The sequence below is a fragment of the Chrysemys picta genome, chromosome 8 (genome assembly GCF_011386835.1).
Source record: "Chrysemys picta bellii isolate R12L10 chromosome 8, ASM1138683v2, whole genome shotgun sequence".
NCBI classification, from domain to species: Eukaryota; Metazoa; Chordata; order Testudines; family Emydidae; genus Chrysemys; species Chrysemys picta.
In genome coordinates, this window is record NC_088798.1 from 109,888,278 (window position 1) to 109,912,951 (window position 24,674).

Here is a 24,674-nt window from a genome sequence, read left to right on the forward strand (position 1 = left end):
GCCCGTTCCTCCAAGGGAGTCGGACACCCCTGGTCTAAATGCTTAGAGGAGGGAGGCTGGACATACACCCCCAGTCCTGGAGAATATCCCATCTCTCCCTGCAGAGGTACCGGCAGCCCTTGGGAACACAATCACACCTCCGAAAAGGGGGCACCCTGCTGCCAGACTCATTGTAGCAAGAGGCGAGCGAGCACCACCTTGGCCATCCGCCGGGCGGGCTGAACCCCACCCTCCGCGCGTCCCTGGCTGTGACCCCCTCCCCAGGCCGGGACTCGTGCGGGGTGAGCGCCTGGCAGCCAGCGGAGCCGCCTGCACGGGAGCACCAGGGCCTGGGGCCCCGCGCACGGCTGGGGCGGGCGAGCGAGCCCGAGGCCGAGGCCGAGGCGGTCCCGGAGCAGCGGCCCCGCTCCAGGCAAGGATCGCGGGGAGCCGCCCGACCCCGGGGCGCGCTGGGGCCCGGCCGCGCTCATGGCCGCTCCGCTGGGCGGGCAGCACCAGGCCGGAGCGCCCCGCGCAGCCAAGTGCGGACACGGGCCGGGGACGGGCAGGGGCCGGGGCCGGGCAGGCCGCAGCGGCCCGGCCGGGACCCCGAGGCGGCGGGAGGGGCCGGGCGCTCCCCGCACCTGGGCCCGGCCGCAGCCTCCATTTTGTTGGCGCCGCTCGGCAGCCGCGTGCGGGCCGGGCCGGGCCGGGGGTGAGGCGGGCTGGGGCCCCGGGGCCTGTGCAGGGGGCGGCGAGGCCAGGCCAGGCCAGGCCGGGCCGGGCCGGGGGAGCGGCCGGGGGCAGGGCAGGGCCGGGCCGGGCTCGGCTCCGGAGCCGCCGCGGGGAGGCAGCAGCGGGCCCCGGCCTGGGGCCCCGGGCACGAGGCTCCGGAGGGGCCGCGCGGCGCTGATTGGCCGGCGCTGAACCCCAAGAGTCAGTGAGGGAGGGGCGGGCGCGCGCGTGCGGGATGGCGGCGGGCGGGCGCGCGCGCGAGGGCGGGGGAGGGAGGCAGGCGGCGGGGCCGGGCCGGGCCTGCAGGTTCTGTGCCCGCGCGGGGGCCGGGCGCGGGAGGGGGCAGGTAGGGGCCGGGCGCGCGGGCGCGCGCGCGGGGGCTGAGGGGCGCGCGGCTGGGCGGCGGGCGCCCGGCGCTGAGGGAGGCCGCGGAGCGCGGCGGTCCGGCCGCCCGGCGGGGCGGGGGGAGGGGCGCAGGCTGCCATTTTGGAGCGCAGGCCCGGCCTGACCATTGTGCTGTGCTCGCTCCGCAGGTCGATGCCCGCGGCGCGGGATGGAGCCGGCCTGCGACGTGAGCCGGAGGGGCTGCCTGGCCCCCTTCGCCGGCCCGCGGGCCCTGGCCGCGCCCGAGAGCCCTGAGCCGCCCAATGGCTGCACGGGGCCGCTCCCCGCCAAGGCGGCCTACGGCCAGGACCCGGCCTCCTGCTACATCCCGCTGCGCCGGCTGCAGGACCTCGCCTCCATGATCAGCGCCGAGTATCTCAACGGCGCCGCCGACGGGCCCGGCGACTCCCGGCCCGGCTCCCCGCGCCCGCCGGCCCCGGGCAGCCCGCCGCAGCCCGCCGCCGGGGGCCGGGACTCGCCGGGCGAAGGGGCGGCCGCCGGGAGCCCCGCGGCCCAGGCCGAGCTGGGCGGGAGCAGCCTCGCGAGAGCCACCTGCTGCGAGCCGCCGGGGGCCGAGCCGGGCAGGGCCGGGGCCGAGCGCGGACACAACGAGCCCATCGCGGCCGTCCTGTGCTCGCCCTCGCCGCCGGGCGCGATGCAGGGCCAGGCCTGCCGGGACGCCGGCGCGGGGGAAAGGACGGAGCGGGTAGAGCTGCGCCCGGTGCCCGGGCCTGTGGGGCAGACACGTGGGACAGCGGAGCAGCCCTTCAGCGCCACCGACGGGTCCGACAAGGACGATCCCGATCCGAGGCCCGGCGCCCTGCGGAGCGCCCTGGAAACACCTGAGCCACCAGCGGGAATACAGTTTGTAAGCAGCCCTTGGGACCGGCTCAGCGCTTTAGGGGAGAGCTGTGCACGCCTTGTCACTGGCGGGGCGGGGGGGTGGCGCTAACAGGATGTCAGGTGCATGTAAACATGCCGGTTCCTAGTGTTTACTGCTCTGCACAAAACCAAGTGGGGGGACCGAGGTCGGGGCCTGTACAGGTAACACAAACCTGCTGCCATCTTGCCTGGCACAGAGTGATGGAGGTTGGCAAAGGAGAACCCCTCGGCTCACCTTAGAAACTGGACGAGGTTTATACTTTTGATAGTAGCTGACATCTCCGAGCTGCCCGGTAGCATTGGCAGTCACTTTGCTTAAATTAAAAACATTGGCAAGTGTGGTTTTATTCTGGAAAGTTTTTATTTAAAGATGGCACCTTCTTACATGCAAAACCTGTCCCTGTATGTAGTCATTGTCCTTATGCTTACTTTACTAGCTGACCCAGTCTTTACTCCTGGGAGTGCTGCTGACCAGTACCGTTATGGTGGAGCTGTGTTTTCTACCTGTTTATGTATCATCAGCAGAGTTTTTAACTAAGGCCTCTGCAGAATATTTATTGTCTGTGACCTGTGAGGAAAGAAGAGCCCAGTTGGCTTCTTAGGGCTTAGGCTTAGTTTGCAGGTCCTGACGGTTAGAAAAAAGATTGTTTTACTTGTAAACTGAGTGGATTTGATCTGGCAGTCATGGAGATGATAGATACTGGAACCGGGTGGTGCCATTTTTAGTCTCTCTTCAGTGTGGAACATTTCTTAAAACATTCACGTTTTTTGAGATGTTAAACCAGTATAAAAGCAGGATTGATATAGTTGCTGGCCTCTGGGGTTGTTTCACCCTATATGATGATGTTTTAAAGATTGGAAATGCCATTTGCAATTATAAACTTTATTTTCAGATACAATTTTTTGACATTGCAGGTAGAGTTATCTCTTTAAAACTTTAGAAGCTGGAGATGGAAAAGAGCGATTGGACCCGCTAGTCCACCCCTTACAAGTGCAAAATTGTTCCCTACAGTACATTTTCTAGTGCTTTGTCCAGTCTAGTTTTAAATAACCCAAGCCATTGGATTTTCCTACTTCATGGCTTAATAGCGCTCACTGTCAGGAAGTCTCTAGCTAGTCAGGCTACATTTTTCCTTTCTAATTTCATAGACTCCAAGGCCAGAAGTGACCATTGTGATCGTTTAGTCTGATGTTCTGTATAACACAGGCCAGAGAACTTCTTCCAAAATAATTCCGAGAGCAGAAAAAAATCCCATTACTTTTGATTATATCTCCTTGATTTATCACCCTGTCAATTTTCAGAACTCCCTAGAAGCAACAGAGAGTCCTGTGGCACCTTTAAGACTAACAGATGTATTGGAGCATAAGCTTTCGTGGGTGAATGCCCACTTTGTCAGAGCAAAAGAAGCAAAATTGCTTTAAACCTTCCTTTTGAGTTACACACATCCAACTACTTATGGAACTGTTGCTGTGTTGTATTTTACATGTGCCACCTATCATTTGTAGGTCACTTTCCTTCATTTCTAAGTGCGTGTTTTATAAACAATTGCTGCAGCACTGAAATATATTATTCAAATTGCACCTGCCACTCGTTTTTTAAAGAGAATTTGGCTAAAACTTCCCCTTGCTTTAAGCATGTCTTGTGTCTGAGTTTTAAATATTTTCTGACGCTTGTGCTGGGGAAATTACTTAATACGACAACATCCACCCCCTGAAGACTTTTTTCATTTAATTATAGGTACTATAGTGTGACATGCTATGCATGTGTACAGTACTCTTGAAAATTGATTCATGTTTAGGTCTGTGTTCTTTGCTGTAGGAAGTGGAGCTATAAATTGAGAAACCTGCAGAGGGTTCTCCTAAGATGTGTTCAGAGGTGGGGGAGTAGGCTTTTGAAAGGTCTCTGTGCCCATAGAAAGGGATGATCTTGGAAAATTGGGAATGTCAGTTTAAACTATTTATGCTGCTGTTTTAGGCCCAAACCTTGCAATGAGCTTTGGGTGAACAAAGCTTTCAGGGAAGGTAGCGCATGGGACCACTATCCTTCTAGGTCTTTGGGGAAATCCTGTTGCTGCTCTGTCTCTTTTCTATTTCCTGCAACTTTCTTTGTTTTGAAAATCAAAGGAGTTACCTACAGCAGATGTGTTCAGTGATGCAGCAATGGGAGGGGTCTCACTTTGTAAACAGAAGCTGTGTAGAGGAGTTTTCACAGCAGCACTTGGCACTGGGGCACTCAAGTGGAGATCAGTAATTACATAGGCAGTGCAGAATTTGGAAAGGTGCAGAAATCAAATCAATTAATTTTTGTATTGGATTTGTAATGCTTTTTCATGTACAAACAGGAGGCTCAAAGGCTTGGCTTTCTACTAAAATACAATCCTCTTTGCTGTATTCTGGCTGAATCCTTAAAATAATTCAGTGCAGTTAAAGAGTAGTTTGTATTTGGAAAAAATATTTTTTTTTTTTAAAAAAGCACCTTTTAACCAACCGATCATCTTCCTCTGTGCATCGTGGAGGTCTTATCTGCTTTCTTTATTGGCAAAAGTAAATTCTTGTGCGTTTACATTTTCTAGTCCTGCAGTTCTGGGAGAGGAAGCTAGATTTTAGTCTGCATTGCATTCCCAACAGAATAGTTTACTGCAGCCCAACTGTAGAATCTTTTACTACAGATGATCGTAGATAGAAATAACCAAGCTTGATTCTCAGATTCCAAACTGAGTTGGTGGTGCTAGCATTTAACTCCTTACTCCACCTATTTACCTGTAAATTGAGCCAATTTTCTTTGGAGTTGCTGAAAGATTTAAAAATCAGGAGCTCACATTACTATTTTTAGAGCTGCTTTTCAGAGAGAGACTACTCTGTAAGCCCTTTCAACCCTGCCCCCAAGGACGGAGCTCCACCTTATACAGAACTTGCAGGGAGCTTTTGTTCATGATGGTAACTGCTTTGAGCATGCCCACAGCTTCTCAGACTTCCTGTTTTGTTAAGAATAAAGCCTGTTTGAAGATAGGACCTCTTGTTTGTGCCTGTGTTCAGCTGTTTTTTAAATGAAGCTTTGGGCACTCACTTTCAAAGGGATGACAGTTTCTAAGATGACAGTAGCTCCCCCAATGGCATTGATGGGAAAAGATGTGGATTTTTTGGTTGGCGACAAAAAGTCACATTTAAAAATAGGCACTTTGGTGCATGGTAAATTCCTTTATTATATAGGTGAGATTAGAAAGCATGTACCATTTTGCCTGATGATGTGTTAATAGTTCTCTGATCTCTTTGCACACTGTCCATGTCACATGGGCGAGAGGTTTCTTCCTTAGAGTTAAGGTATATGCAGAGATGTGCACCTTTCTTCATGTCTTTTACATGTTAAGTGAAGGTTAGTATAGGAGTTTATCCATCGGCGTTACTGCAGGTGCTGTAAGGGTACCAAGTGTAGTAACACCATCTCAAACCTGTTGGCACAGTAAAGTCAGCTCAACATAGTGGCTGCTGCTGTGGTCCCCCTGCCACATATGTTACTTATACTGGACTACAGCTTATTGTTTAACTTTCAGATGAGTAGCCGTGTCTGGTTCTTCTGCTGAGGTTTTGTCATTTTAATATGTGATAGTTACTCGTTTCAGAAATTCTAAACACAGTTGTTCTGGTCTTTGCAAGTTGAGTAAATCTGGTGAGAGCATGGTGGGAATTACATAGCCAGGACAGCCCTGATCCTGGAAGGCGTTGTGCATGGTGGACCCCTGCAAGCCTCGGAGCCTCATTGACTTCCACGGGGCTCTGTGTAGATGCTGGGCCAGGTCTGTGTGAAGAGCATTGCAGGGCCAGTACATTTGTTCTCATAAAAACCCTTCGTTTACATTTTGTTTTGATTTATATGCATTTTGTTAGATTATTTTCCCTTCACTTCAATGTTTTGTTAAAGTTAATTATAGTAAGTACACTAAACTCTTAAAAGAAAATTATTTGGATTGCCATATTAAGTGTTTAGGAAATGCTGAATTTAAGGTTGCCCGTGCAACCATAGTGTACGTTCATTGATACTGCCTTTCATTACATGATCACATGATATATTTTCCACATGACTCGGCTGGGGTCAGGGTACAGGATGCCCAGTGCTCAGGGAATGAGGCATCTGTTCAGTGTTCCTTATCATTTAATGTGTGGCCTTATGTCTTCTTTTCTGCACGTCATCCAAACCCTGCACTAAATACAGAATTATTGATTTCCTCATAGGCTCTTCTGTGGGTCTCGTTACTGTAATATCTGGTCCTCACAAACGTTAATGAATGTATTGTCACACTCCTCAGTGAAAGACGATAGTAGTATTCCCGTTTTACTGATGAGGAGCTAATGTATTGGGCCAAATGTTTAAGTCACCACTAACTGTGAGTTATTCAGTGATTATACTCCACTTGAGACATCTAGGGTGCATATGCAGTGCTAGTGGAACGAAGGGGGGAGGGGGGTTGTGTTGCCAGAAAATAGCTATGTTGTGTGAAACATGGACAAGCAATGGCAGTTTTCAGCTGCTTGTAACTTGGCCAAATTTGAAAGGATTTTCATGAGGCCAGCAAAAAGCACTTCTGACCTCCAGAACTAATCCCTGCTAAACTTCAAAATCCCACTGCAAACCGTGGAGGAGTGAGAACTCTTCTGAAAAAAATAACAATAGTTTTTATAATAAAAAGTGTTAGGCACCCTAAATATAGGAGTTGCTGCTGCTGCTATATAATGAATGGCTTCTGTGATTCCCCCCCCCCCCCCCTTCTTTTTAATGCCTTTATTCTATACTAGTATCTTGTTAAGTATACTGCTGTTGGAGAGATCTCTAGAAGAATCTTCTAGTATAAACCCCTCATTATAGGATGAACAATTAAGATTACATGTTGATTTAAATTTTAAATGATTATGATAGTACACTGTCCCTTAGGTGCAAGTGTTTGTTTGTATTCAGAGTATAAGTTCCTTCTGTCAGCCCTGATTTTCCCCTGGTGCAGTAATCAGATCGGTTTGTCTTTCCATATTGAAAACAGGCAACATGCTCCATGTGCATATACCCTCTGAAAAGAAGAGTCTATCCACCAGGCACTATCCTTCTTCTGTCTCTTTCAATGGCCTCTTTTTAACACTGAAACTTGTCTGGATTGGAAGATCTGGCTCTTTCTTGGGAAGTGCTGGATCTTATGCTTACTGTGAAGTAGAATGCCATGGAAGTTGCCAGGGTACCACACTTGTGAAGTGACTACACTGTACCTATTAATGTACACATGAATGTTTTAAACGCTGTTTACATTTTATGCAAAAATCTTCAAATGTGATGATTGTACAGAAGGAAGGGTGGTCTAGTCGTTAGAACGTTAGCCTGGGCCTTGGGAGAGCCAGGTTCAGTTCCTGCTCCACCACAAACATCCTGCGTGACCCTAGGCAAGTTACTTAGCATCTCTGTCTCTCAGTTCCCATCTGTACAATGGGGATAATAGCAGTGCTTTACCTTGTAAGGATAGACACCTTGTAAGGCTTTTGTGAGGATAAATACATTGAAGATTGTAAGGCACATAGGGCTGGTCTACACTGGGGGGGGGAGGGGGGGGTCGATCTAAGATACATCGACTTCAGCTATGCTATTCTTGTAGCTGAAGTTGTGTATCTTAGATTGATTTACCTCGCGTCCTCACGGCGTGGGATCGACGGCCACGGCTCCCCCGTCGACTCCGCTTCCGCCTCTCGCTCTGGTGGAGTTCCGGAGTCGACGGGGAGCGCGTTCGGGGATTGACTTATTGTGTCTAGACGAGACGCGATAAATAGATCCCTGATAGATCGATTACTACCTGCCGATCCGGTGGGTAGTGAAGGCGTACCCATAGATACTGTGTGTGGGGCAGATAAGTACAATAGGTAGAGGCTGCTGTAATGGTACAATTTTATTTTCAGTCTCTGCGGGCTTGTGAATAGTTATTCAGGAAGTAGAGATTTCCATTGCAGTGGATTGGATCTTGGCAATATTGCACTCTTTAGCAGTAATCTTCTTTATTCCAGTTTCACCTCTACTTGTTTCCACCTGATACTTGTGGTGATCAGGAAATTAGGTGTCAACTACTTTCCTTTGCCTTGTGGCTATAAACAATGTGTTATCACTTGGTATGTACATTTATATCACACATAATGCACCTCAAAATGTGTTTGATTTGTGATCTTCTGGTCATACAGGGTCATGCAACTGTTTGAAGCTGAACAGATGCTACAGCTGTGAATAGCAAAACCTCAGGTGTTGTCTTGCAAGTTGCTAGAAATGGGTCACAAAAGCCATTGGCATTAAGTTCTTCAGAGTTCTGAAAGTGATGTGTGTTTCTGTCTCAGAACTTTATTTTGAAGTCATATTTAATGTCAAAACCGTCACACACATTTCTGTTTACTGTATTTCCTCTTACTTTAATATTTGTTTGAGTAGCAGAAACTTTGTTTAAACAAAAAACTTTGTCTATTCTTCCCACTTGTAGCTCATTCTTAACCATGTGTTTGGACTCAGCTTCTTTTAGTACTATGTTTATTATTTAGCTATTTGATTTTTCTTCTAGAAAATCTCTTCCAAAACTGTGCCTTTTACAAATTTATATAACTGAACATGACTGTAGTTCTGTTCTTATTAACTCATATAAATTTAAGCCAAGGGTTGAGATTAATGTTTCAGTTTGATTATGGAACAGTAATCTCAAAGACATAGTGCAAAAAAACCCAAATATTTTGATCCAAAAAAGTCACACAGTAGCAAGAAATTAGCAAATTCATGTAAGAGCTGCCTTTGAAACCCTTTGTGGACTATTTCCAGAGGTAGGTTAGAACTTGTGGTTTTCTTTTAAGACAGTTGATTGTATGAGCAGGAGTTCTGTGATCTCTTGTTTTTCTTACTTCCGCTGTATAAACTGGACAGTCTTTAAAGTACGAATAAAGCAAATACAATCAGAAATACACACAGATCTGTAGGGTCAATGGAGAGATGTAGACTTTTGGTTTGTTTTATACCTAATGAGTTCTGAATTTTAACTAATGAATTGAGGCACAAGAAGAACCCAAGTGGAATTTTCTTGAAGTAACTGTAAGTAGTTCATAGTGTTTCTTAAAGGGACACCATCAACTTAGAAATCAGACTTCTGCATTGTTATAAATCAGTGGTTCTCCACCAGGGGTCTGTGGACCAGTTTCTGGTTTTGTGGGCTCTGCTGCTGAAGCCCCAAGTCCCTGCACCCCTTTGGGGTTGAAGCCCAGAGCTCCGAGCCTTGGAACCCCCACCCTTGAGCCCCAGTGCCCCCCAGGGGGCTGGAGCCCTGAGCCCCTACCCTCTGGGGCTAAAGTTGGGAGCCTTGAGCCACAAGCCCCGGCACCCTGCGGGGCAGAAGCCCTGAGCCCTGGGGGCTAAAGCCAAGAGCCCCCTCCCCCTGTGGCTGAACCCAGGAGCTCTGAGGGCTCATTCCCCCCCCGCCCCCCCCGCCCCGGAGTTTTTATATTGTGTTGAGGGAGCCTCAGAAAGAAAAAGGTTGAGAACCTCTGTTATAAATAACATTGAAGATTACTATTACTGAAAGATTAGAAGAAAAAATCTTGTTACTTGATGCATTTGATAGCACTTTGTATACAATAAGTTTCATTGTTTCTCTTGAATAGTCCTTCAGTAAATTCTTCCTGTTCTTTGTGTGGGTCATTAACAACACAGGAATGAGGCGCTGATTTAAAAAAAATATGATTGTAAAACCACAAAAAGGGCAGAAGGGTTCAGAGATGGTGTGGGACCTGGAACTATTTTAAACTCATTTAAAAAAAAATGGAATATTGATGATGTCACTTTAATACTGGAAAGGTGATTTGTGTTTGGTCCTGTCTATACAGTCTTGGCTAGGGAAGATGCAGGTTAAGTCGTTTGACAGTGGGGAAGTAGCACTACCATCATTAAGGTTATGTTAGGATTCCCATTTTAATAAAAAAGTCTGTCTTGAGTTAGCGGATCAGTTGCAAATACTTGTAGTTTCTGAACTGCTAGAATTTCCTGTAGTAGTTTGTAGTGAATAAAATGTTAATTGTAACTTTTAAAAAGTGCCACGTAACTAAAATGTTTCTAGTGTTGGACATTTTCTTTGGATCCCTTTTGAAGATATACTAGAGCAGCCAGTAATGCAATTAAATGTGTGATTCTTTGCTAAGTGACATGTTTTGATTAATTATTTAAGGTTTAAAAAGTTACTTCTTTGAACATTGACATTGATACAATATAAGGCTCATGTCTGACATTCTTACTGATGACTCCAGGTGGAGGACAGCATAGGAGTTACTCCGCGCAAGGACAGAGAGCTTAAGATGACACAATGTCTCAGACATATTGCTCCCTGCCAGGCAGCAGGATTTGAGGAGATGGCAGCTGTAATCCACCCTAGCCCAGCGGGACTGTTTGTCCTCCTGTGGAGGCTGGACCGCAGATAATGGTTTGAATTGGATACTGACTCTATTCTGATCCTTTATTAGCTCAAGCAGCAGAGCCCTTGTGCTTTTCAATCCAGCTGTCCTAGGTTCAGTCCCCACAGATGTGTCTGGGGGGTTACACTGCTATGTACTCCTGCCGCTCAGACAGTCTTCCCCCGTCAGGGGAGTGTGACCTATGCTAACAATGTGGCTCTGTCGCCCTCTAGAGGCTAGATGATGTGTAATGATGCCCCCGTTGGGTCACTTATTGGGGAATGAACCCTGTACTTCTGGTTTTGAACTGGTGCTGTTTTGAGCTAAAGGACCAGTGCTCCTGCCTTTGACGTAGAGCTGACTCCGAAACCTCAGTATGTGTGTGTAGCCACTACAGAGAGAGACAGCCCCATGCTGTGTTGGAATGGGACGCAGACTGCTTCCAGGAAAAGAGGAGGTTTGGGGCATTTTGAAATAACCATTGCCTCTTGCGGTCAGTATATTAAACATCCGAAGAAGTGGGCTGTAGCCCACGAAAGCTTATGCTCTAATAAATTTGTTAGGCTCTAAGGTGCCACAAGTCCTGCTGTTCTTTTTATATTAAACATTGATGATCATGTATTAGTGTCATCTCTGTGGTTGTCACTCCTGGCTCTGGCTGTCAGGTGACAGGGAGGTGAGGGGCTCAGTCACTCCTGTGGGAGCCCCTCCATGTGTCGTCGCCCCCCCCCCTCCCCGATGACTCTTCCACCAAACGCCAATTCTGACCCCTTTCAGCTGACTCCTGCTTCCTTTTGCAGACTGGCGAACCTCACTGAGCTGGCAAAATGTGCTGGTGACCTGGATGTTATCAGAAGTATTGTGTTTGGGGTGGGGAGGGTCGGGAGGTGTCAGTCAGAACTTCCACAAGGTACAATCATGTTATTTCCACACGCAGAGCTGGCAAGGCCAAAAGGAAAGTGTGTTGTAACATTTCAGGAGTTTGACACACTGAAAGTTGGTATCACAGTGGCAGGTTGGAAGGGGGAGAACTCTGCTTTATGCTGGCTGAGAGAGGGAGTCTGGGGTGTGTGTGGAGTAGATAGCGAGTTGTTGGATGAAGTTGGGGTACATATTGTTTTTTGGTATGCACTGGAGACAGAAGTGAATGCCTCTTGGAACATGTTATCCACAACGCTATAGGCACTAGAAAGGTGGCAAGGGATGTTTGAGCCTTTTTCCTTGTCGTTTTGCATCCTTTCAGGGTTTTGGGTGGGTGAAATGTGTCTTGACGTGATCTCTGCTGTTGCAAAAGAAAATTGTGGGGTTTTGTTTTTTGTTAATTCATAATAGTATAATAACCCTTTCTGGTGGCTTTAAAAGAGCATGATGCTGGACACTTACGGGCTCCATTTGAGATTGGGCATTGACATTATTTTGATGGGATTTCAGTAACATAACTTAAAAAACGTCAGGAACTTTCCTGCACTTGGTAGTGATGGCTGTAATTAACATATAAAAGTAGCTTCCATTGCATCTGAAGAAGTGAGGTTTTTACCCACGAAAGCTGATGCCCAAATCAATCTGTTAGTCTTTAAGGTGCCACCAGACTCCTTGTTGTTTTTGTAGATACAGACTAACACGGCCACCCCCCGATACTTAGCTTCCATTAGTAACTCTCCCCTAGTCTCATAGGCTCATAATTTTCCAAAATACTGATTTGGGGGCTTAAATTTTCCATTTTCTGATTTTTTTGCATGTGTAAGTTTTGAGTTGTGTGAGAAGGGGGAAGTAGCACTTTAAAATGTTACCACTTCGTAGCCAGAGTTTGATACAAAAGACTGGAATGGGGAACTCCTGCTCATTCTGGCCTTCAGCAGTGTTCTGATGAAAAATCTTGCAGCAGTTCGAGGCTAGCTAGATTCAGGTTGTAGGATATCTAGCAGGGTGCTGTCCTTGGGCCCTGCATGGAGCTTCCATCGTTTACATTCAGGGCTCTGCTCCACTCTGGCTGTTAGAAGGAAGAAGGAAACTTGTCTGCTCTCTGTAGCAGCAGGAGGTCAGGGAGGGCCTCTGCTAGTCTGCTTCTGCCCCAGAGCCTCCTAGCTGCTGCAGAAAGGGGCAGGGAAGGATTTTTATGATGTTACTGGTCTTCCTTCTCTGTCGATAATTAATGCCTGCCCTTGCCCCTGACCCTGTTTCTTGTTTTCCTAGGCAGCTGCTTGAACTTTACATTATTCTGGATGAGTGTCTCAGCTGTCCACAGATTTCTGAATAGCAGTAGTGAAAGAGACTAGAGTCTTGTTAATTTCACCCTGCTGTCCTTCTACTCTGCAGCAGCACCAGAGTTGTCTGTACATTCATGAAGTTACCTTCACAACCATAAGGCCTAGGAGATTCATCTTTTTTAAATTAAATCTTAAATTTGTAGAAACTGATGGCTGTGGCCCTGTTATTCTCCAGGGCACATTACTTACTGATCTGTTCTAGAAGTAAACCAACCGGGGTGAGTTTGTACGGGTCATATAAAGAATTCGGACTTCACTTCTTTGGGATACAACAGAAGTAGCTGAAGTTTTAAACTTAAAATTTGGCATGAACATAATCCTCATTAAGGACTAATGCCTTTGCTTGGATTGGAAAAAAGCTTGATTTCACAAATATAAGACTTTTTGACAATGTCATGCTACACATGCACATTGAAAACCTTTCTGAAATCTAGAGGTGCACACTTAACTTCCTAGGTTGCATTTTTCATGCCAAAAGCTGCAATAATGTAATTGCACACTCCAATCATTCAGTCATGGAATGCAGAAGTCAAGGTTTCAGCAGCAGTGCTTGCTTGACTACATTGTACATATGTTTTCTATTCCTGTTTTTCTGGTTAAATCTGTAGCTTAATAATGTTACTGTTTAGGTCATAAAATTTGTCCTGTACGTGTGTGATACTTGCAGGAAGTGCAACACAGCCAAGTTAATCTTGCTATCTGAATGTTTTCCATTTCCTGACTTTTCACACTTAACTGTGCAACCTTAATGTTGGATCTATGCAGATTTTTGCTTTAAAAAAATGTGCATTTTTCTTAACATCAGGGAAGATGGAAGAAAAACTTAGAGCTTAATGTGCTCAAATCAGGAGACTGGATAATTTCCACCCCAGAATATTGAAAGAACTGGCACATGAGATTGCTTGTCCAGTAGCAAGGATTTGTAATAAAACTATCTATTTGGGGGTAGTATCTTAAGACGGAACCATAGAATATCAGGGTTGGAAGGGACCTCAGGAGGTCATCTAGTCCAACCCCCTGCTCAAAGCAGGACCAATCCCCAGACAGATTTTTGCCCCAGATCCCTAAATGGCTCCCTCAAGGATTGAGCTCCCAACCCTGGGTTTAGCAGGCCAATGCTCAAACCACTGAGCTATCCCTCCCCTGACTAGAGAATAGCTAATGTCATGTTTATGTGTAGGAATGGGAAAGAAAGTGATCTGGGCAATTACTGACCTGCTAGTCTGACCTCAGCAGTATGCAAGGCTTTAGAACAGATTATGAAAGAGAGAATAATTAAATTCATGGGGGTAAATGGTAAAAGGGATGTAATGCAACATGGGTTTAACAAAGGTAGATCATGCCAGTCTAACCTGATTAGTTTCTTTGAGAAAGTAACTGATTTTTTTAGACTAAGGGAAGTACAGTAGACCTAATCTACTTTGATTTCAGTAACACGGTACCACATGGGAAATTAATCGCTGAATTGGGGAAGATGGGGATCAGTACAAGCAAAGTAAAGTGGATAAGGTGACTAAAGGGGAGAAGGCAACGGGTTGTGTTGAAGGGTGGATTATTGGACTGGAGGGAGGTTACTAGTGGAGTTCCTCAAGGATTGATTTAGGGACAAATCTTATTTGATATTTTTATTAAGACCTTGGCATGAAAATTAGGATGTGCCAATGAAACTGGCTGATGATACATATGTAGGAGGCATCGTCAATACAGAGAAGGATCGGAATGTAATACAGGAAGAGCTGGATGATCTTGAAGGCTGGAGTAATAGAAATGGGATGAAATTCTATAGCACAAAGTGCAAGATCATGCACTTAGGGTCAGATAATAAGAATTTCTGCTATAAGCTGGGGACTTATCAGTTGAAAGTGACAGAGAAGGAAAAAGAGATCGAGGTATGTGGGTTGATCACTGGACGACTATGAGCCACCAGTGTGATGGGGATGTGAAAAAGGCCAATGTGGTCCTAGGATTTATTAGGCAAGACGCTTCCAGTAGAGACAGAGAAGTATTAATGCCATTATATAAGACATAGGTGAGACCTCATCTGTAATACTGTGTACAGTTCTAGTCACCCATATTTAAGAAAGATGAATTTGAACAGGTGCAGAGAAGAGCTACTAGGGTGATCAGGGAAATTGAGCTTGTTTTGGTCTAGCAAAAAGAAGGCTGAGAGGGGATCTGATTGCTCTCTATAAATACATTGGGAGCGTAAACACCAGGGAGGGTGAAGGGCAGTGACCTAGGGGATTTTTCCCTTTCCCCTGCAGCATGAGTGCAGATCACTTGCCAGGATTATTTGGGTATAGCTCACTTAATAATTTCACTGGTTGATCTGGTGGTCCCTTCTGGGCTTCAACTCTGACTATAACTCTGTGAATAAAGGGAAGGGGGAAGTTGAGCAGGACTGTGACCTATTTTTTATGAGTTCTCTAATATTGGAACATGTGTTTAGTGAAAAGACTCTTCCGTAAGGCATTTATTCATAATGCAGGAAATGTTGTATGCTGTTTCTCTATTTTTGAAGTAATTTATTTGTAATAAAGGTGCTAGAGCAGGAAAGTGAAGTTTTCTTTACCCTGAAAACATACAGTTTCAGCAAAAAGCAAGTGTAAGCATCCCCACATTCATCCACTGCTACTCTCTTATCTCTAACCTGGAGGGACTACATCGGGGTGGGCAAACTACGGCCGGGGGCCGCATCCGTCCCTTCAGGCGTTTTAATTCGGCCCTTGAGCTCCTGCCGGGGAGTGGGGTCGGGGGCTTGCTCTGAGCGGCTCCCGGAAGCAGCGTCACATCCCCCCTTCAGCTCCTATATGTCAGGGCAGCCAGGGGGCTCCCCACGCTGCCCCTGCCCCAAGCGCCACCCCTGCAGCTCCCAATGGCCAGCAAATGGGGCCAATGGGAGTTGCAAGGGCAGCACCTGTGGATGGGGCAGTGCACAGAGCCGCCTGGCCATGCCTCCACGTAGGAGCCAGAGGGGGGGACATGCCGCTGCTTCCGGGAACTGCTTGAGGTAAGCACTGCCCGGAGCCTGCACTCCAACCCCCTCTGGGCCCCAACCCCTTGCTCCAGCTCTGGTCCCGTTCTCCGAAGCCCTCGGTCCCACCTACCTGCACCCTAGAGCCCACATCCCCAGCCAGAGCCCTCATACCCCCCACCTGCACCCCTACCCAGCCTGGAGCCCCCTAATGCACCCTGAACTCCTCATTTCTGGCCCCAGCCAGAGCCCTCACCCCCTCCTGCACCCCAACCCCCAATTTCATGAGCGTTCATGGGTCACCATACAATTTCCATACCCAGATGTGGCCCTCGGGCCAAAAAGTCTTCCTGTACATTCAGTTCTTGGCTTTGCCTCTGAGGCTGCTCATAAAAGTGCCACTTGAGGAGTCCTTTTTGTGGTGTGGACTTTCGTCCACTAGGAAACTGGACTGAGAACCTCCAACTCCTGCAGTTGTTGCATGGTGTCAGTTGGATTTCTGGTTACTATGGTGATGTTGAGGTGCAAACTTCAGTATCGCATTGGTAATACTTGATCCAGAATATGTAAGTACACTTAAAATCACCACTGGTAAAATAGTAATGCAATTAACCCAAACCCCTTTATGTCAGAGAACTCGTATCTGTTAGCATCTCCTTCATAACTAAATCAGAATCTTTTTACTCTAGAATTTTGAAGCTCCCTTGGAACATATCATTTCAAGTTATTATAAATAACCCAGTCAGCTGGTTTGTTTGTCATTTTCAATTTATACACACACACACACTCTCTCTTTGCCCCTTGGTGTCTGGGTGCTGCCCACTAATTAAAACATATATACCAAAAATACTAAAAATAGGCCTCAGATAAAAGAATAAATATAAGATTATAATATGAATAAAATCTAGGTATGTCATTTATTGTGCTCTTTGTTTTGTCTCAGAACTGTGTGAACTATGCAGGGTTTGATCCCACTTGTGCTATAGGTTTTCAGACATTAATGTAAAGCAGTTGCATGTTAACTTTTTACTGCTGCAGTTACCACCAAGCTGAACAGAGATTAATGCAGGATGCTTGGCTTTTATAGAAGAGTGAAAACCCTCAGCCATCCAATCTGCCATGATGGGTAGAACAGGCAAACTCCTGTCCAGTTGTTGGTGCACATTTGGGTTCTTTAGCTTAGAACTTCAGACCATCAGTCACTGAGGGCCTCATTCTGACATGCTGGGCAGCTCTGAACTCCCAGAGCCCAAGCTAATGGCAAAAATCCCATTGATTTTAGTTCTCCAGGATCAGGCCCTGAGGCTAGAGAAGTGAGTCTATTTAAGGTTCTGTGGGCTTCTGTAATGTCTGTGTTTTGTTCTAGGTATGCGCTACACACCGTTTTCATACCTGTATAACTATTTTGATTAGGGGGGTTGAGAGATTTTTTTTTTTTTTTTTAAATAGTAGAAATACTTATAGCGGTATAACTGGTGTAGTGTGGTTGCAGTTATACCTATACAAAAGTGCTTATACTGGTATAGCTTACTCCTCTTCTGCTGTGGTAATAAGCTGTAGTGTTATGAGCACTTTTATATTGGTGTAATTGTGAGCACACTAGGGCGGTTGTATCACTTTATCTGTACTGGTATATTAAAACAATACAAATTGTGCGTCTAGTCAAGGCCTTAGTATTAATGTGCTTTGTGTTACTTCATGTGCAGAAACTTCAATAGATGGGCTCTTTTTGCTTGGATTCAAACATTTCTTTACCTGTATTGTAATAATTTACTTTTCTTCCCTTTACATGTGTTTTGGCTAGTAGATTCAATTTGATTGAAAGAGATTTCAGAATGCTTATTTAAAACAGAAAATTCACTAAAGAAAAAGCAAGTCATACCAAACAAACATTTTCACAATCCTGCCTTTTTTTTCTTCTCTGTTCTATTGTTTCTCCATACTGAAAGAAATAATGATCCATGGAATCACATCATCTTTTGTACTCCAAGAGAGGTGATTAGCATCGTTCAGATAACCAAGTCCAGGTTAGTGAGCTACGGTAGAACCTCAGAGTTACGAACACCTTGGGAATGGAGGTGGTTCAGAACTCTGAAATGTTCATAATGCTGAACAAAATGGTAGGGTTGTTCTTTCCAAAGTTTACGACTGAACATTGACTTAATACAGCTTTGAAACTTTACTATGCAGAAGAAAAATGCTGCTTTCCCTTTATTTATTTTAAATAGTTCACATTTAACACTGTACTGTATTTGCTTTTTTTTTGGTCTCTGCTACTGCCTGATTGTATGCGTCCAGTTCCAAATGAGGCATGTGGTTGACTGGTCAGTTTGTAACTCTGGCGTTCCTAACTCTGAGGTTCTATTGTCGTGGGTAGCTTCAGGAGGAGCTTGGAGTAAGACTGAGATGCCACCAGCAAATGATCAATTCGAGCACTGATTTACGTTGTGGTCCATAGTTTGAGAGTGATGTCCATGGTCATGTTGTGGATTGTGTTTCATCTTCCAAGGTTGTAAGAGATGACAGCATCTGCCATGCAATGTTCTAACTGTTCACTGTGTGCCATTTTTTCTGGGGTTTGTTGAGGCATGGAAGTTCTTTAATGGAGCCAGCAATTTGTTTGTTTGGGACATTAGCATTGTCCCAGACTTCTTTCCAATGTGCCTCAGGATTGAATGAGGATCCCTTAAGAGCTTCAGCCTGCTCCCAAAGAAGCTTGAATGATTTCAGCCATGTCTTTGAAAGGTTCTGGGAGTCCTCGTGAATTGGTAACTTCAGGTTGGCCATGGTTCAATTGTACTCATGAGCTTTGTGTCTCTCTCTGGATTTTAGGTGGGGGTATGTGTGCCACCTACATGGGGCAGCCATTTTTCATGTAAATGAAAGCTGCTGGTTTTGCTGAGCCTAGCAGTCTGAGCTCCTGTGAGCCTTTACTACATTAGGGCTTTTTTTGCAGAAGTTACCTGCCGCAGCAAGTGCCTCTTTGTCTTTGCTAGCTCTAGCAACACTGGACCCCAAGTTGGATAGGCAGCTGACATTATATGACACATGTAGCTACTAAGTTTAGACATTTCAAAGTCAGCTAGTCCAGATAACCTGCATCCAAGAGACTTAAAAGAGTTAGGTAACAAATATTTAATAATGGACTCTTCAGTCTTGCAGAGAAAGGTGTAACATGAATACACAATCATATACATTTGAAATGAAGTAGTGGAAGCTTTCAGCCTAGTGCTAATAGTGGCTACCTTTCTGAACCCATGACACTTATTTATGTATTGGCCTTACAGGGCTACATTAAGTGGCATGTATTAGTCTGTTGACTAAGCTTACTAGCCAGATGGAGATACCTATTCCACTACGGCCTCCTGCAACCTCTTCTTGTGGTTTAAAGAAATAAACAGTTGTGTACTGTTTGTTGCCTATTCATTGGAAACATGCTTTCAATCACCTTTCTATTCAGTACACATTTCTGTGTAGCTTTTATAGCTTCTAAGGCCAGAAGGGACCATGGTAATCATCTCGTCCCCTGCAGAACATATGCCATAGGATTTCCCCCAAATAATTCCTGTCCTTTGCTTTTTACCTTTCCCCTCCTGTCTTTATTCCACTTTTTATTTTCATTCCTACAGTAGATCAGAGCTGTATCTTTTCCTGCATTAGTCTGTGTCTATGGTTTCCTTTTTCTCTGCCTTTAGACTCTGTTTTTGATCCCTGCATCATTTTATCTTCCTCCTCTGCCTGTTACCGTTTGTCTGTTCTACTTGCTCCTTCCTCCCCCAAATTTCTCAATACCCTGCTTCTCTTTTCAATTTAACCCACCAGTGCCACTGTCTCTTCCTCACATGCATCCACACACTAACACATTCCTTCATCCCATCAGCACCTTCACACAAAGGACTTGAAAAATTAATCAAACATCTAATAGCCAGAGGAGTAAATACCCAACATGAGGGGTAGCACCCAAATAAGAAGTCACAGCCCCTGTAAATTGATGCTTGGATGCCTATGTGGCTGTTCTCTCTGCGTCTCATTCAGGGTGTAACCTTACCACCACTGGGTAGGCGCTGGTTTTCAAGGCTCTCAACCACACTGTCTGATGGAAGGAAGGAGCATTCTTTGTTCTCCCCTCTGGCCCCAGAACATCCTGGCTGCAGCAAGGCAGTGGTGGAGCTGTTTGCTGATCTGTACCTTCCTGATCCTGAGTGCCTTGTGTTTATATAATTCCAGTTCCCCAGTGAATAACTCCTGGGTTTGTCACTGCCTGTAATTTTTCTGGACACCAGTAGCCTGCCTGATGCTTGACCGTTTCCCTGCTACCTGGCTGGTTCTAAATAGCCACTGTAAAGCCAACCCGTCTTGTTAGCTTCACTCCACTGCTGTGGAATAGACATTGGAAATAGTCTGACTGTTTGCAGACTTAGGAAGGTGCTGTTGCATCAGTTTACACTCAGGACTAGTCTTCACTAAGGAGAGATCCATGCTGCTGCAATTGATGCAGCAGGGATCAATTGAACGGGTCTAGTGAAGAGTGCGAAATCGATGGCAGAGCACTCTCCAGTCGACCCCCGTACTCTAGCTCTCCAAGAATTGTAAGGTAAGTCAACCAGGGAGCGTCTCCCATCGACCAGCACAGTGAACATACCAAGGTAAGTCGACCTAAGCTACGTTGACTTCAGCTACATTATTTACATAGCTGGAGTAGCGTAACTTAGGTCGACTTACCCCAGTAGTGAAGACAAGCCCTCAGTTCATGTTTGGATGGTTATCGGCACCAACGTGAGGGTGAGAATCTTACTTTTTTTAAACTGAAAGATTAAAATCTGCAGAAGTTGATGGTGCCTGTGTAGGAAACAGTCATGCTTGCCCTGCATGAGTAGAATTTTGTTTTCAGATCCTGTTTATATAGCACCTTTTACAAGCATCAAGATGCTCTTCAGAGTTGCAAACAATCCATACAGGGATCACTTGACTTTCCACTATATTGGAGTTAACTCTCATGTGGGAATCAGCAAAACTTGTCCAGGAAGTGAAGATGCCACTGGGAAATTTAGGTAGGCAGAATGGTACTGTTGATCCGGAGCACAACATAAGTGTGTTTCCCTCCTATATTTAATACAAGTTTACAATAGTCACAAATGTTAACGTATAGATAAACTATTTTAGAGCATTGTAGCCATCCCAGTTCTCTCAGTTTTTCCTCATAAGTCATGTGCTCCAGCCCCCTAATAATTTTTGTTGCCCTCTGCTGGTCTCTTTCCACATCCTTCTTGTAGTGTGGGGCCCAAAACTGGACACTACTCCAGATGAGGCCTCACCAATGTCGAATAGAGGGGAATGATCATGTCCCTCCATCTGCTGGCAGTGTTCCTACTTATACAGCCCAAAATGCCATTGTCCTTCTTGGCAACAAGGACACACTATTGACTCATATCCAGCTTTTTGTCCACTGTAATCCCTAAATCCTTTTCTGCAGAACTGCTGCCTAGCCACTCGGTCCCTAGTCTGTAGCAGTGCATGGGATTCTTCCGTCCTAAGTGCAGGACTCTGCACTTGTCCTTATTGAACTTCATTAGATTTCTTTTGGCCCAATCCTCTAAATTATCTAGGTCCCTCTGTATCCTATCCCTACCCTCCAGCGCAAGGGTAGGCAACCTATGGCACACGTGCCAAAGGTGGCACGTAACCTGATTTTCAGTGGCACTCACACTGCCCGGGTCCTGGCCACTGGTCTGGGGGTCTCTGCATTTTAATTTAATTTTAAATTAAGCTTCTTCAACATTTTAAAAACCTTATTTACTTTACATACAACAATAGTTTAGTTATATATTATAGACTTATAGAAAGAGACCTTCTATAAACGTTAATATCTATTACTAGCACACGAAACCTTAGAGTGAATAAATGAAGACTCGGCACACCACTTCTGAAAGGTTGCCGACCCCTGCTCCAGCATATCTACCACTCCTCCCAGTTTAGTGTCATCTGCAAACTTGTTGAGAGTGCAGTCCACGCCATCCTCCAGATCATTAATGAAGATATTGAACAAAACCGTCCCCGGGACCGACCCTTGGGGCACTCCGCTTGATACCGGCTGCCAGCTAGACATGGAGCCGGTATCAGGCGGAAGTGCCTGTCACTTTAACTGGAGCTGCTTGGTGCTCAGCACTTTGGAAAATCAGGTGACTTGTTCACGAACCTAAGTAAGGATTTAGGAGGCTAACTATAGTGCCCAGGTTTGGAAAATCTTGGCCTGTTGCCTTATGTTCAGCTGCCACTTGGCCTGCAGTCTTTCATTGTTGTGTCTTTAGTAAGAGGGTCATTGCCTGTAATAGGCTGAAAAAAGCCAATACAATGCTAGGGATATCTGATCTTGCCATGCTGTGTTAATGATCTGAGCACACTGCAGTTGTCAGACTGAGAGGGGAATGGCTGCAGAAATGACGCACCCGATAGCTATCAGCATGTGCATTAGTTTGTGTGGATTTGTGGTTTATCCTCCTTCTAGCAAGACTAATAGAGATGAACAGCAATTCACAGTGATGTTATGAAGGGTGGTTATGGGACATGCACAGTAGTTACCACTGCTTAATAAGTTGTCTCTTTTAAAAGGAAGATTAGCAAGACTCATGGAATTTTCCTGTGTTTGTGTCATTCTGATAAAATCCTTTAGATGTATGAAGTTTCTTTGCTCACTATTTATTTCACACCTGATTTATGGGAACTGCAGGTCTGGGGAGTTACCTAGTTCACACACATTTATATAACATTATTGCTATAGTGTCTGTAAGAGCCTCCTCAGAACGTTATAGTGATGTCCTACAGTGATACTCAATGAATTACAACAGCTCTTTCGTCTCCCAAAACACTAGTGCGAGGAGATTACATTTGTTCAGGGTGGAAGCATACACACGTCCTGCAAGGCTGTGCTTCTGGGACAGTGACCCTCTCTCCGCAGTTGAGGTTTGGGTCTGTGCTTTGACAGATGTAGACCACTTAAAGCCACCAAAAAGTCATTCTTGCTTCATCCAAAAATAGTCTGAAAAAATTACTTGTAATTTTACATATAATCCAGGATTTATGCCCAGCCTCAACACAAATCAATGTAATATGTTCCAAATGATTGAATATACAGCAGGCAGTGTTAATCCAACTTGAAAGAGAATGTCAGACTTAATAGACAATGTTCCTTCTGATGTTTTTCAAAGAGAGCTAGGTAATATAATTTCCCTCCCCATGTACTCTGTTTTCAATCACTGAGTGACTTCTGTCCATCACTGCCAGAGATAAAATGTATGATCTACCTTGTATGGGGCAAGTCATCAGCTTTATTATTTAAAATTCCATGTTCTCTCCCATGCTAATAGGTGGTAGAATGGGGTTCATTTCTAGATTACCAGGAATGGAAATTATGCCTAGAAGTTCAGTGTTTTGGGATCCCCTATGTCCCTTAAAAAAAATCAATTTAACTGGCATTTAAAAAAAATATTGGCCCTCTCTGAAGTCTTGCCGTTCCAGGCACAAGTATATTCTGTCAGTTTTAACCTAAAACTGTATGTTGTAATTATATTGCACTACGAATAAACTTAGGGCAGTCTGACCCAGAAAAATGTGTACTTTTGGGGACCATAAGTATGGCTTTATATGGCACAATTTAACAGAAGAGCCGCCTCTGTTTCTGTAAGTGCCTAATCACTGCTATTTAATTTCCAACATTAATTCTTTGTCATTAATATTCTGGACATTGTCTCACAGGAAATATGTTTTTTGAAAATGTAGAGGAGTCTTATTGCTGCTTCTTTGTCTTGGCTTTGTGGGAATTGGCGGGAAAGAGACAGTGCCTAGAGGCAGCCGGTGTCAGGACAGCTGGCTCTGTTGCTTGTCATGAAGGCACTGTCCCAGTTTGCACTAGCTCAATTTCCCTTCATGAGGGCATTGATGGAGCCTTGACGATGCTTAATTATAAGACCAACATCTGACTCCTGGTGCTGAAAAAATAAAGTAAATTGGTGAAGAATGACAATAATTGTGGAGTGGACTGAAGGTTGCTGAAAGGCTTCTAGAGTGTAATGAAACAGGGTTAACTATTTCATAGCTGCCTAAAACCTGGATAATTTCTTGCAGGGTGTTTTCACTAGAGAAGTTAGAACATGCCTTTGAGGAATTGTACTAAGCCCTGTCTCTAGGAGGGATTTTGGCCCTGGCGTAGGCACATTTTGATGTAGCTACACTGCTGCAGTTCACCCTGCCCAGCCCAAAGCTGTGAGCCTTGTGTGGATAGATTATACATGTACTCTGTGCATTGAAAGTAGTTTTGTAAATACTGCATCTATGGCTGCACTCTTGAGAGAGAAATCTCACTTGGCCATAACAAAAGTTTGCTCATCTGAGATTAATCGCTTATAGAATTTCATTTTTATTTAAACAACCTGAAGTACTTAAAATAAGGTGGTAACGTGTACAGTCAGATGAATGTGTTTTTGTATCTGTACAAACATTCATTTATATTGTGGGCCTCTAGAGGCTACCATAAGGGTGGGACCCCATCCTGGTGGGTGCTGCGCAAACGCACACAGACACACACAGATCCAGTGAGAGGCCGGCCCTGCTCCAAAGAATTCACAGTACAACAGACAAGACAAACACAGGAGAGGAAGTGACTGCCCTGCGAGGGGAAGGGATTTGCCCAAGATCACACAACAGGCCAGTGGCAGATCTCCTGTCTCCCAGTCCAGTGTTCTGTCCACTAGGCTGTGCTGCCTCTCTGGATGAGTAACTATGCTCGTTATTGTGGTATCTGGGTGGCTGAGTTATAAGGTTCTGAGCAATGTGGTCTGTACAGTAACTCCTCACTTAAAGTCGTCCCAGTTAATGTTTCGTTGCTGATAAATTAGGGAACATGCTCATTTAAAGTTGTGTAATGCTCCCTTCTAACGTCGTTTGGGAGCCGCCTGCTTTGTCTACTGCTTGCAGGAAGAGCAGCCCGTTGCAGCTAGCTGGTGGGGGCTTGGAACCAG

The 24,674-nt window shown here is 45.6% G+C and overlaps 1 protein-coding gene across 12 annotated transcripts in view; it reads left to right on the top strand.

Moving 5' to 3' along the window:
• Positions 1 to 297: 297 nt before the first annotated feature.
• The window catches only part of NSD1 (nuclear receptor binding SET domain protein 1), a 106,227-nt gene continuing 81,850 nt past the window's right edge, over positions 298 to 24,674 (top strand). For 8 of the 12 annotated variants that reach the window (XR_010589966.1, XR_010589964.1, XR_010589963.1 and 5 more), the window contains exons 1-2: positions 954 to 1,060; positions 1,248 to 1,966. Coding sequence is in view for 8 of the 12 variants with exons in the window: in XM_065555221.1 (XP_065411293.1) it covers positions 1,268 to 1,966 (699 nt within the window). In the remaining 4 variants the exon portion in view is untranslated. Of the gene's footprint in view, positions 413 to 788; positions 916 to 953; positions 1,061 to 1,153; positions 1,967 to 24,674 lie in introns of those variants that run through there. The other 4 variants (XM_065555223.1, XM_065555227.1, XM_065555224.1 and 1 more) reach the window with 4 other exon arrangements.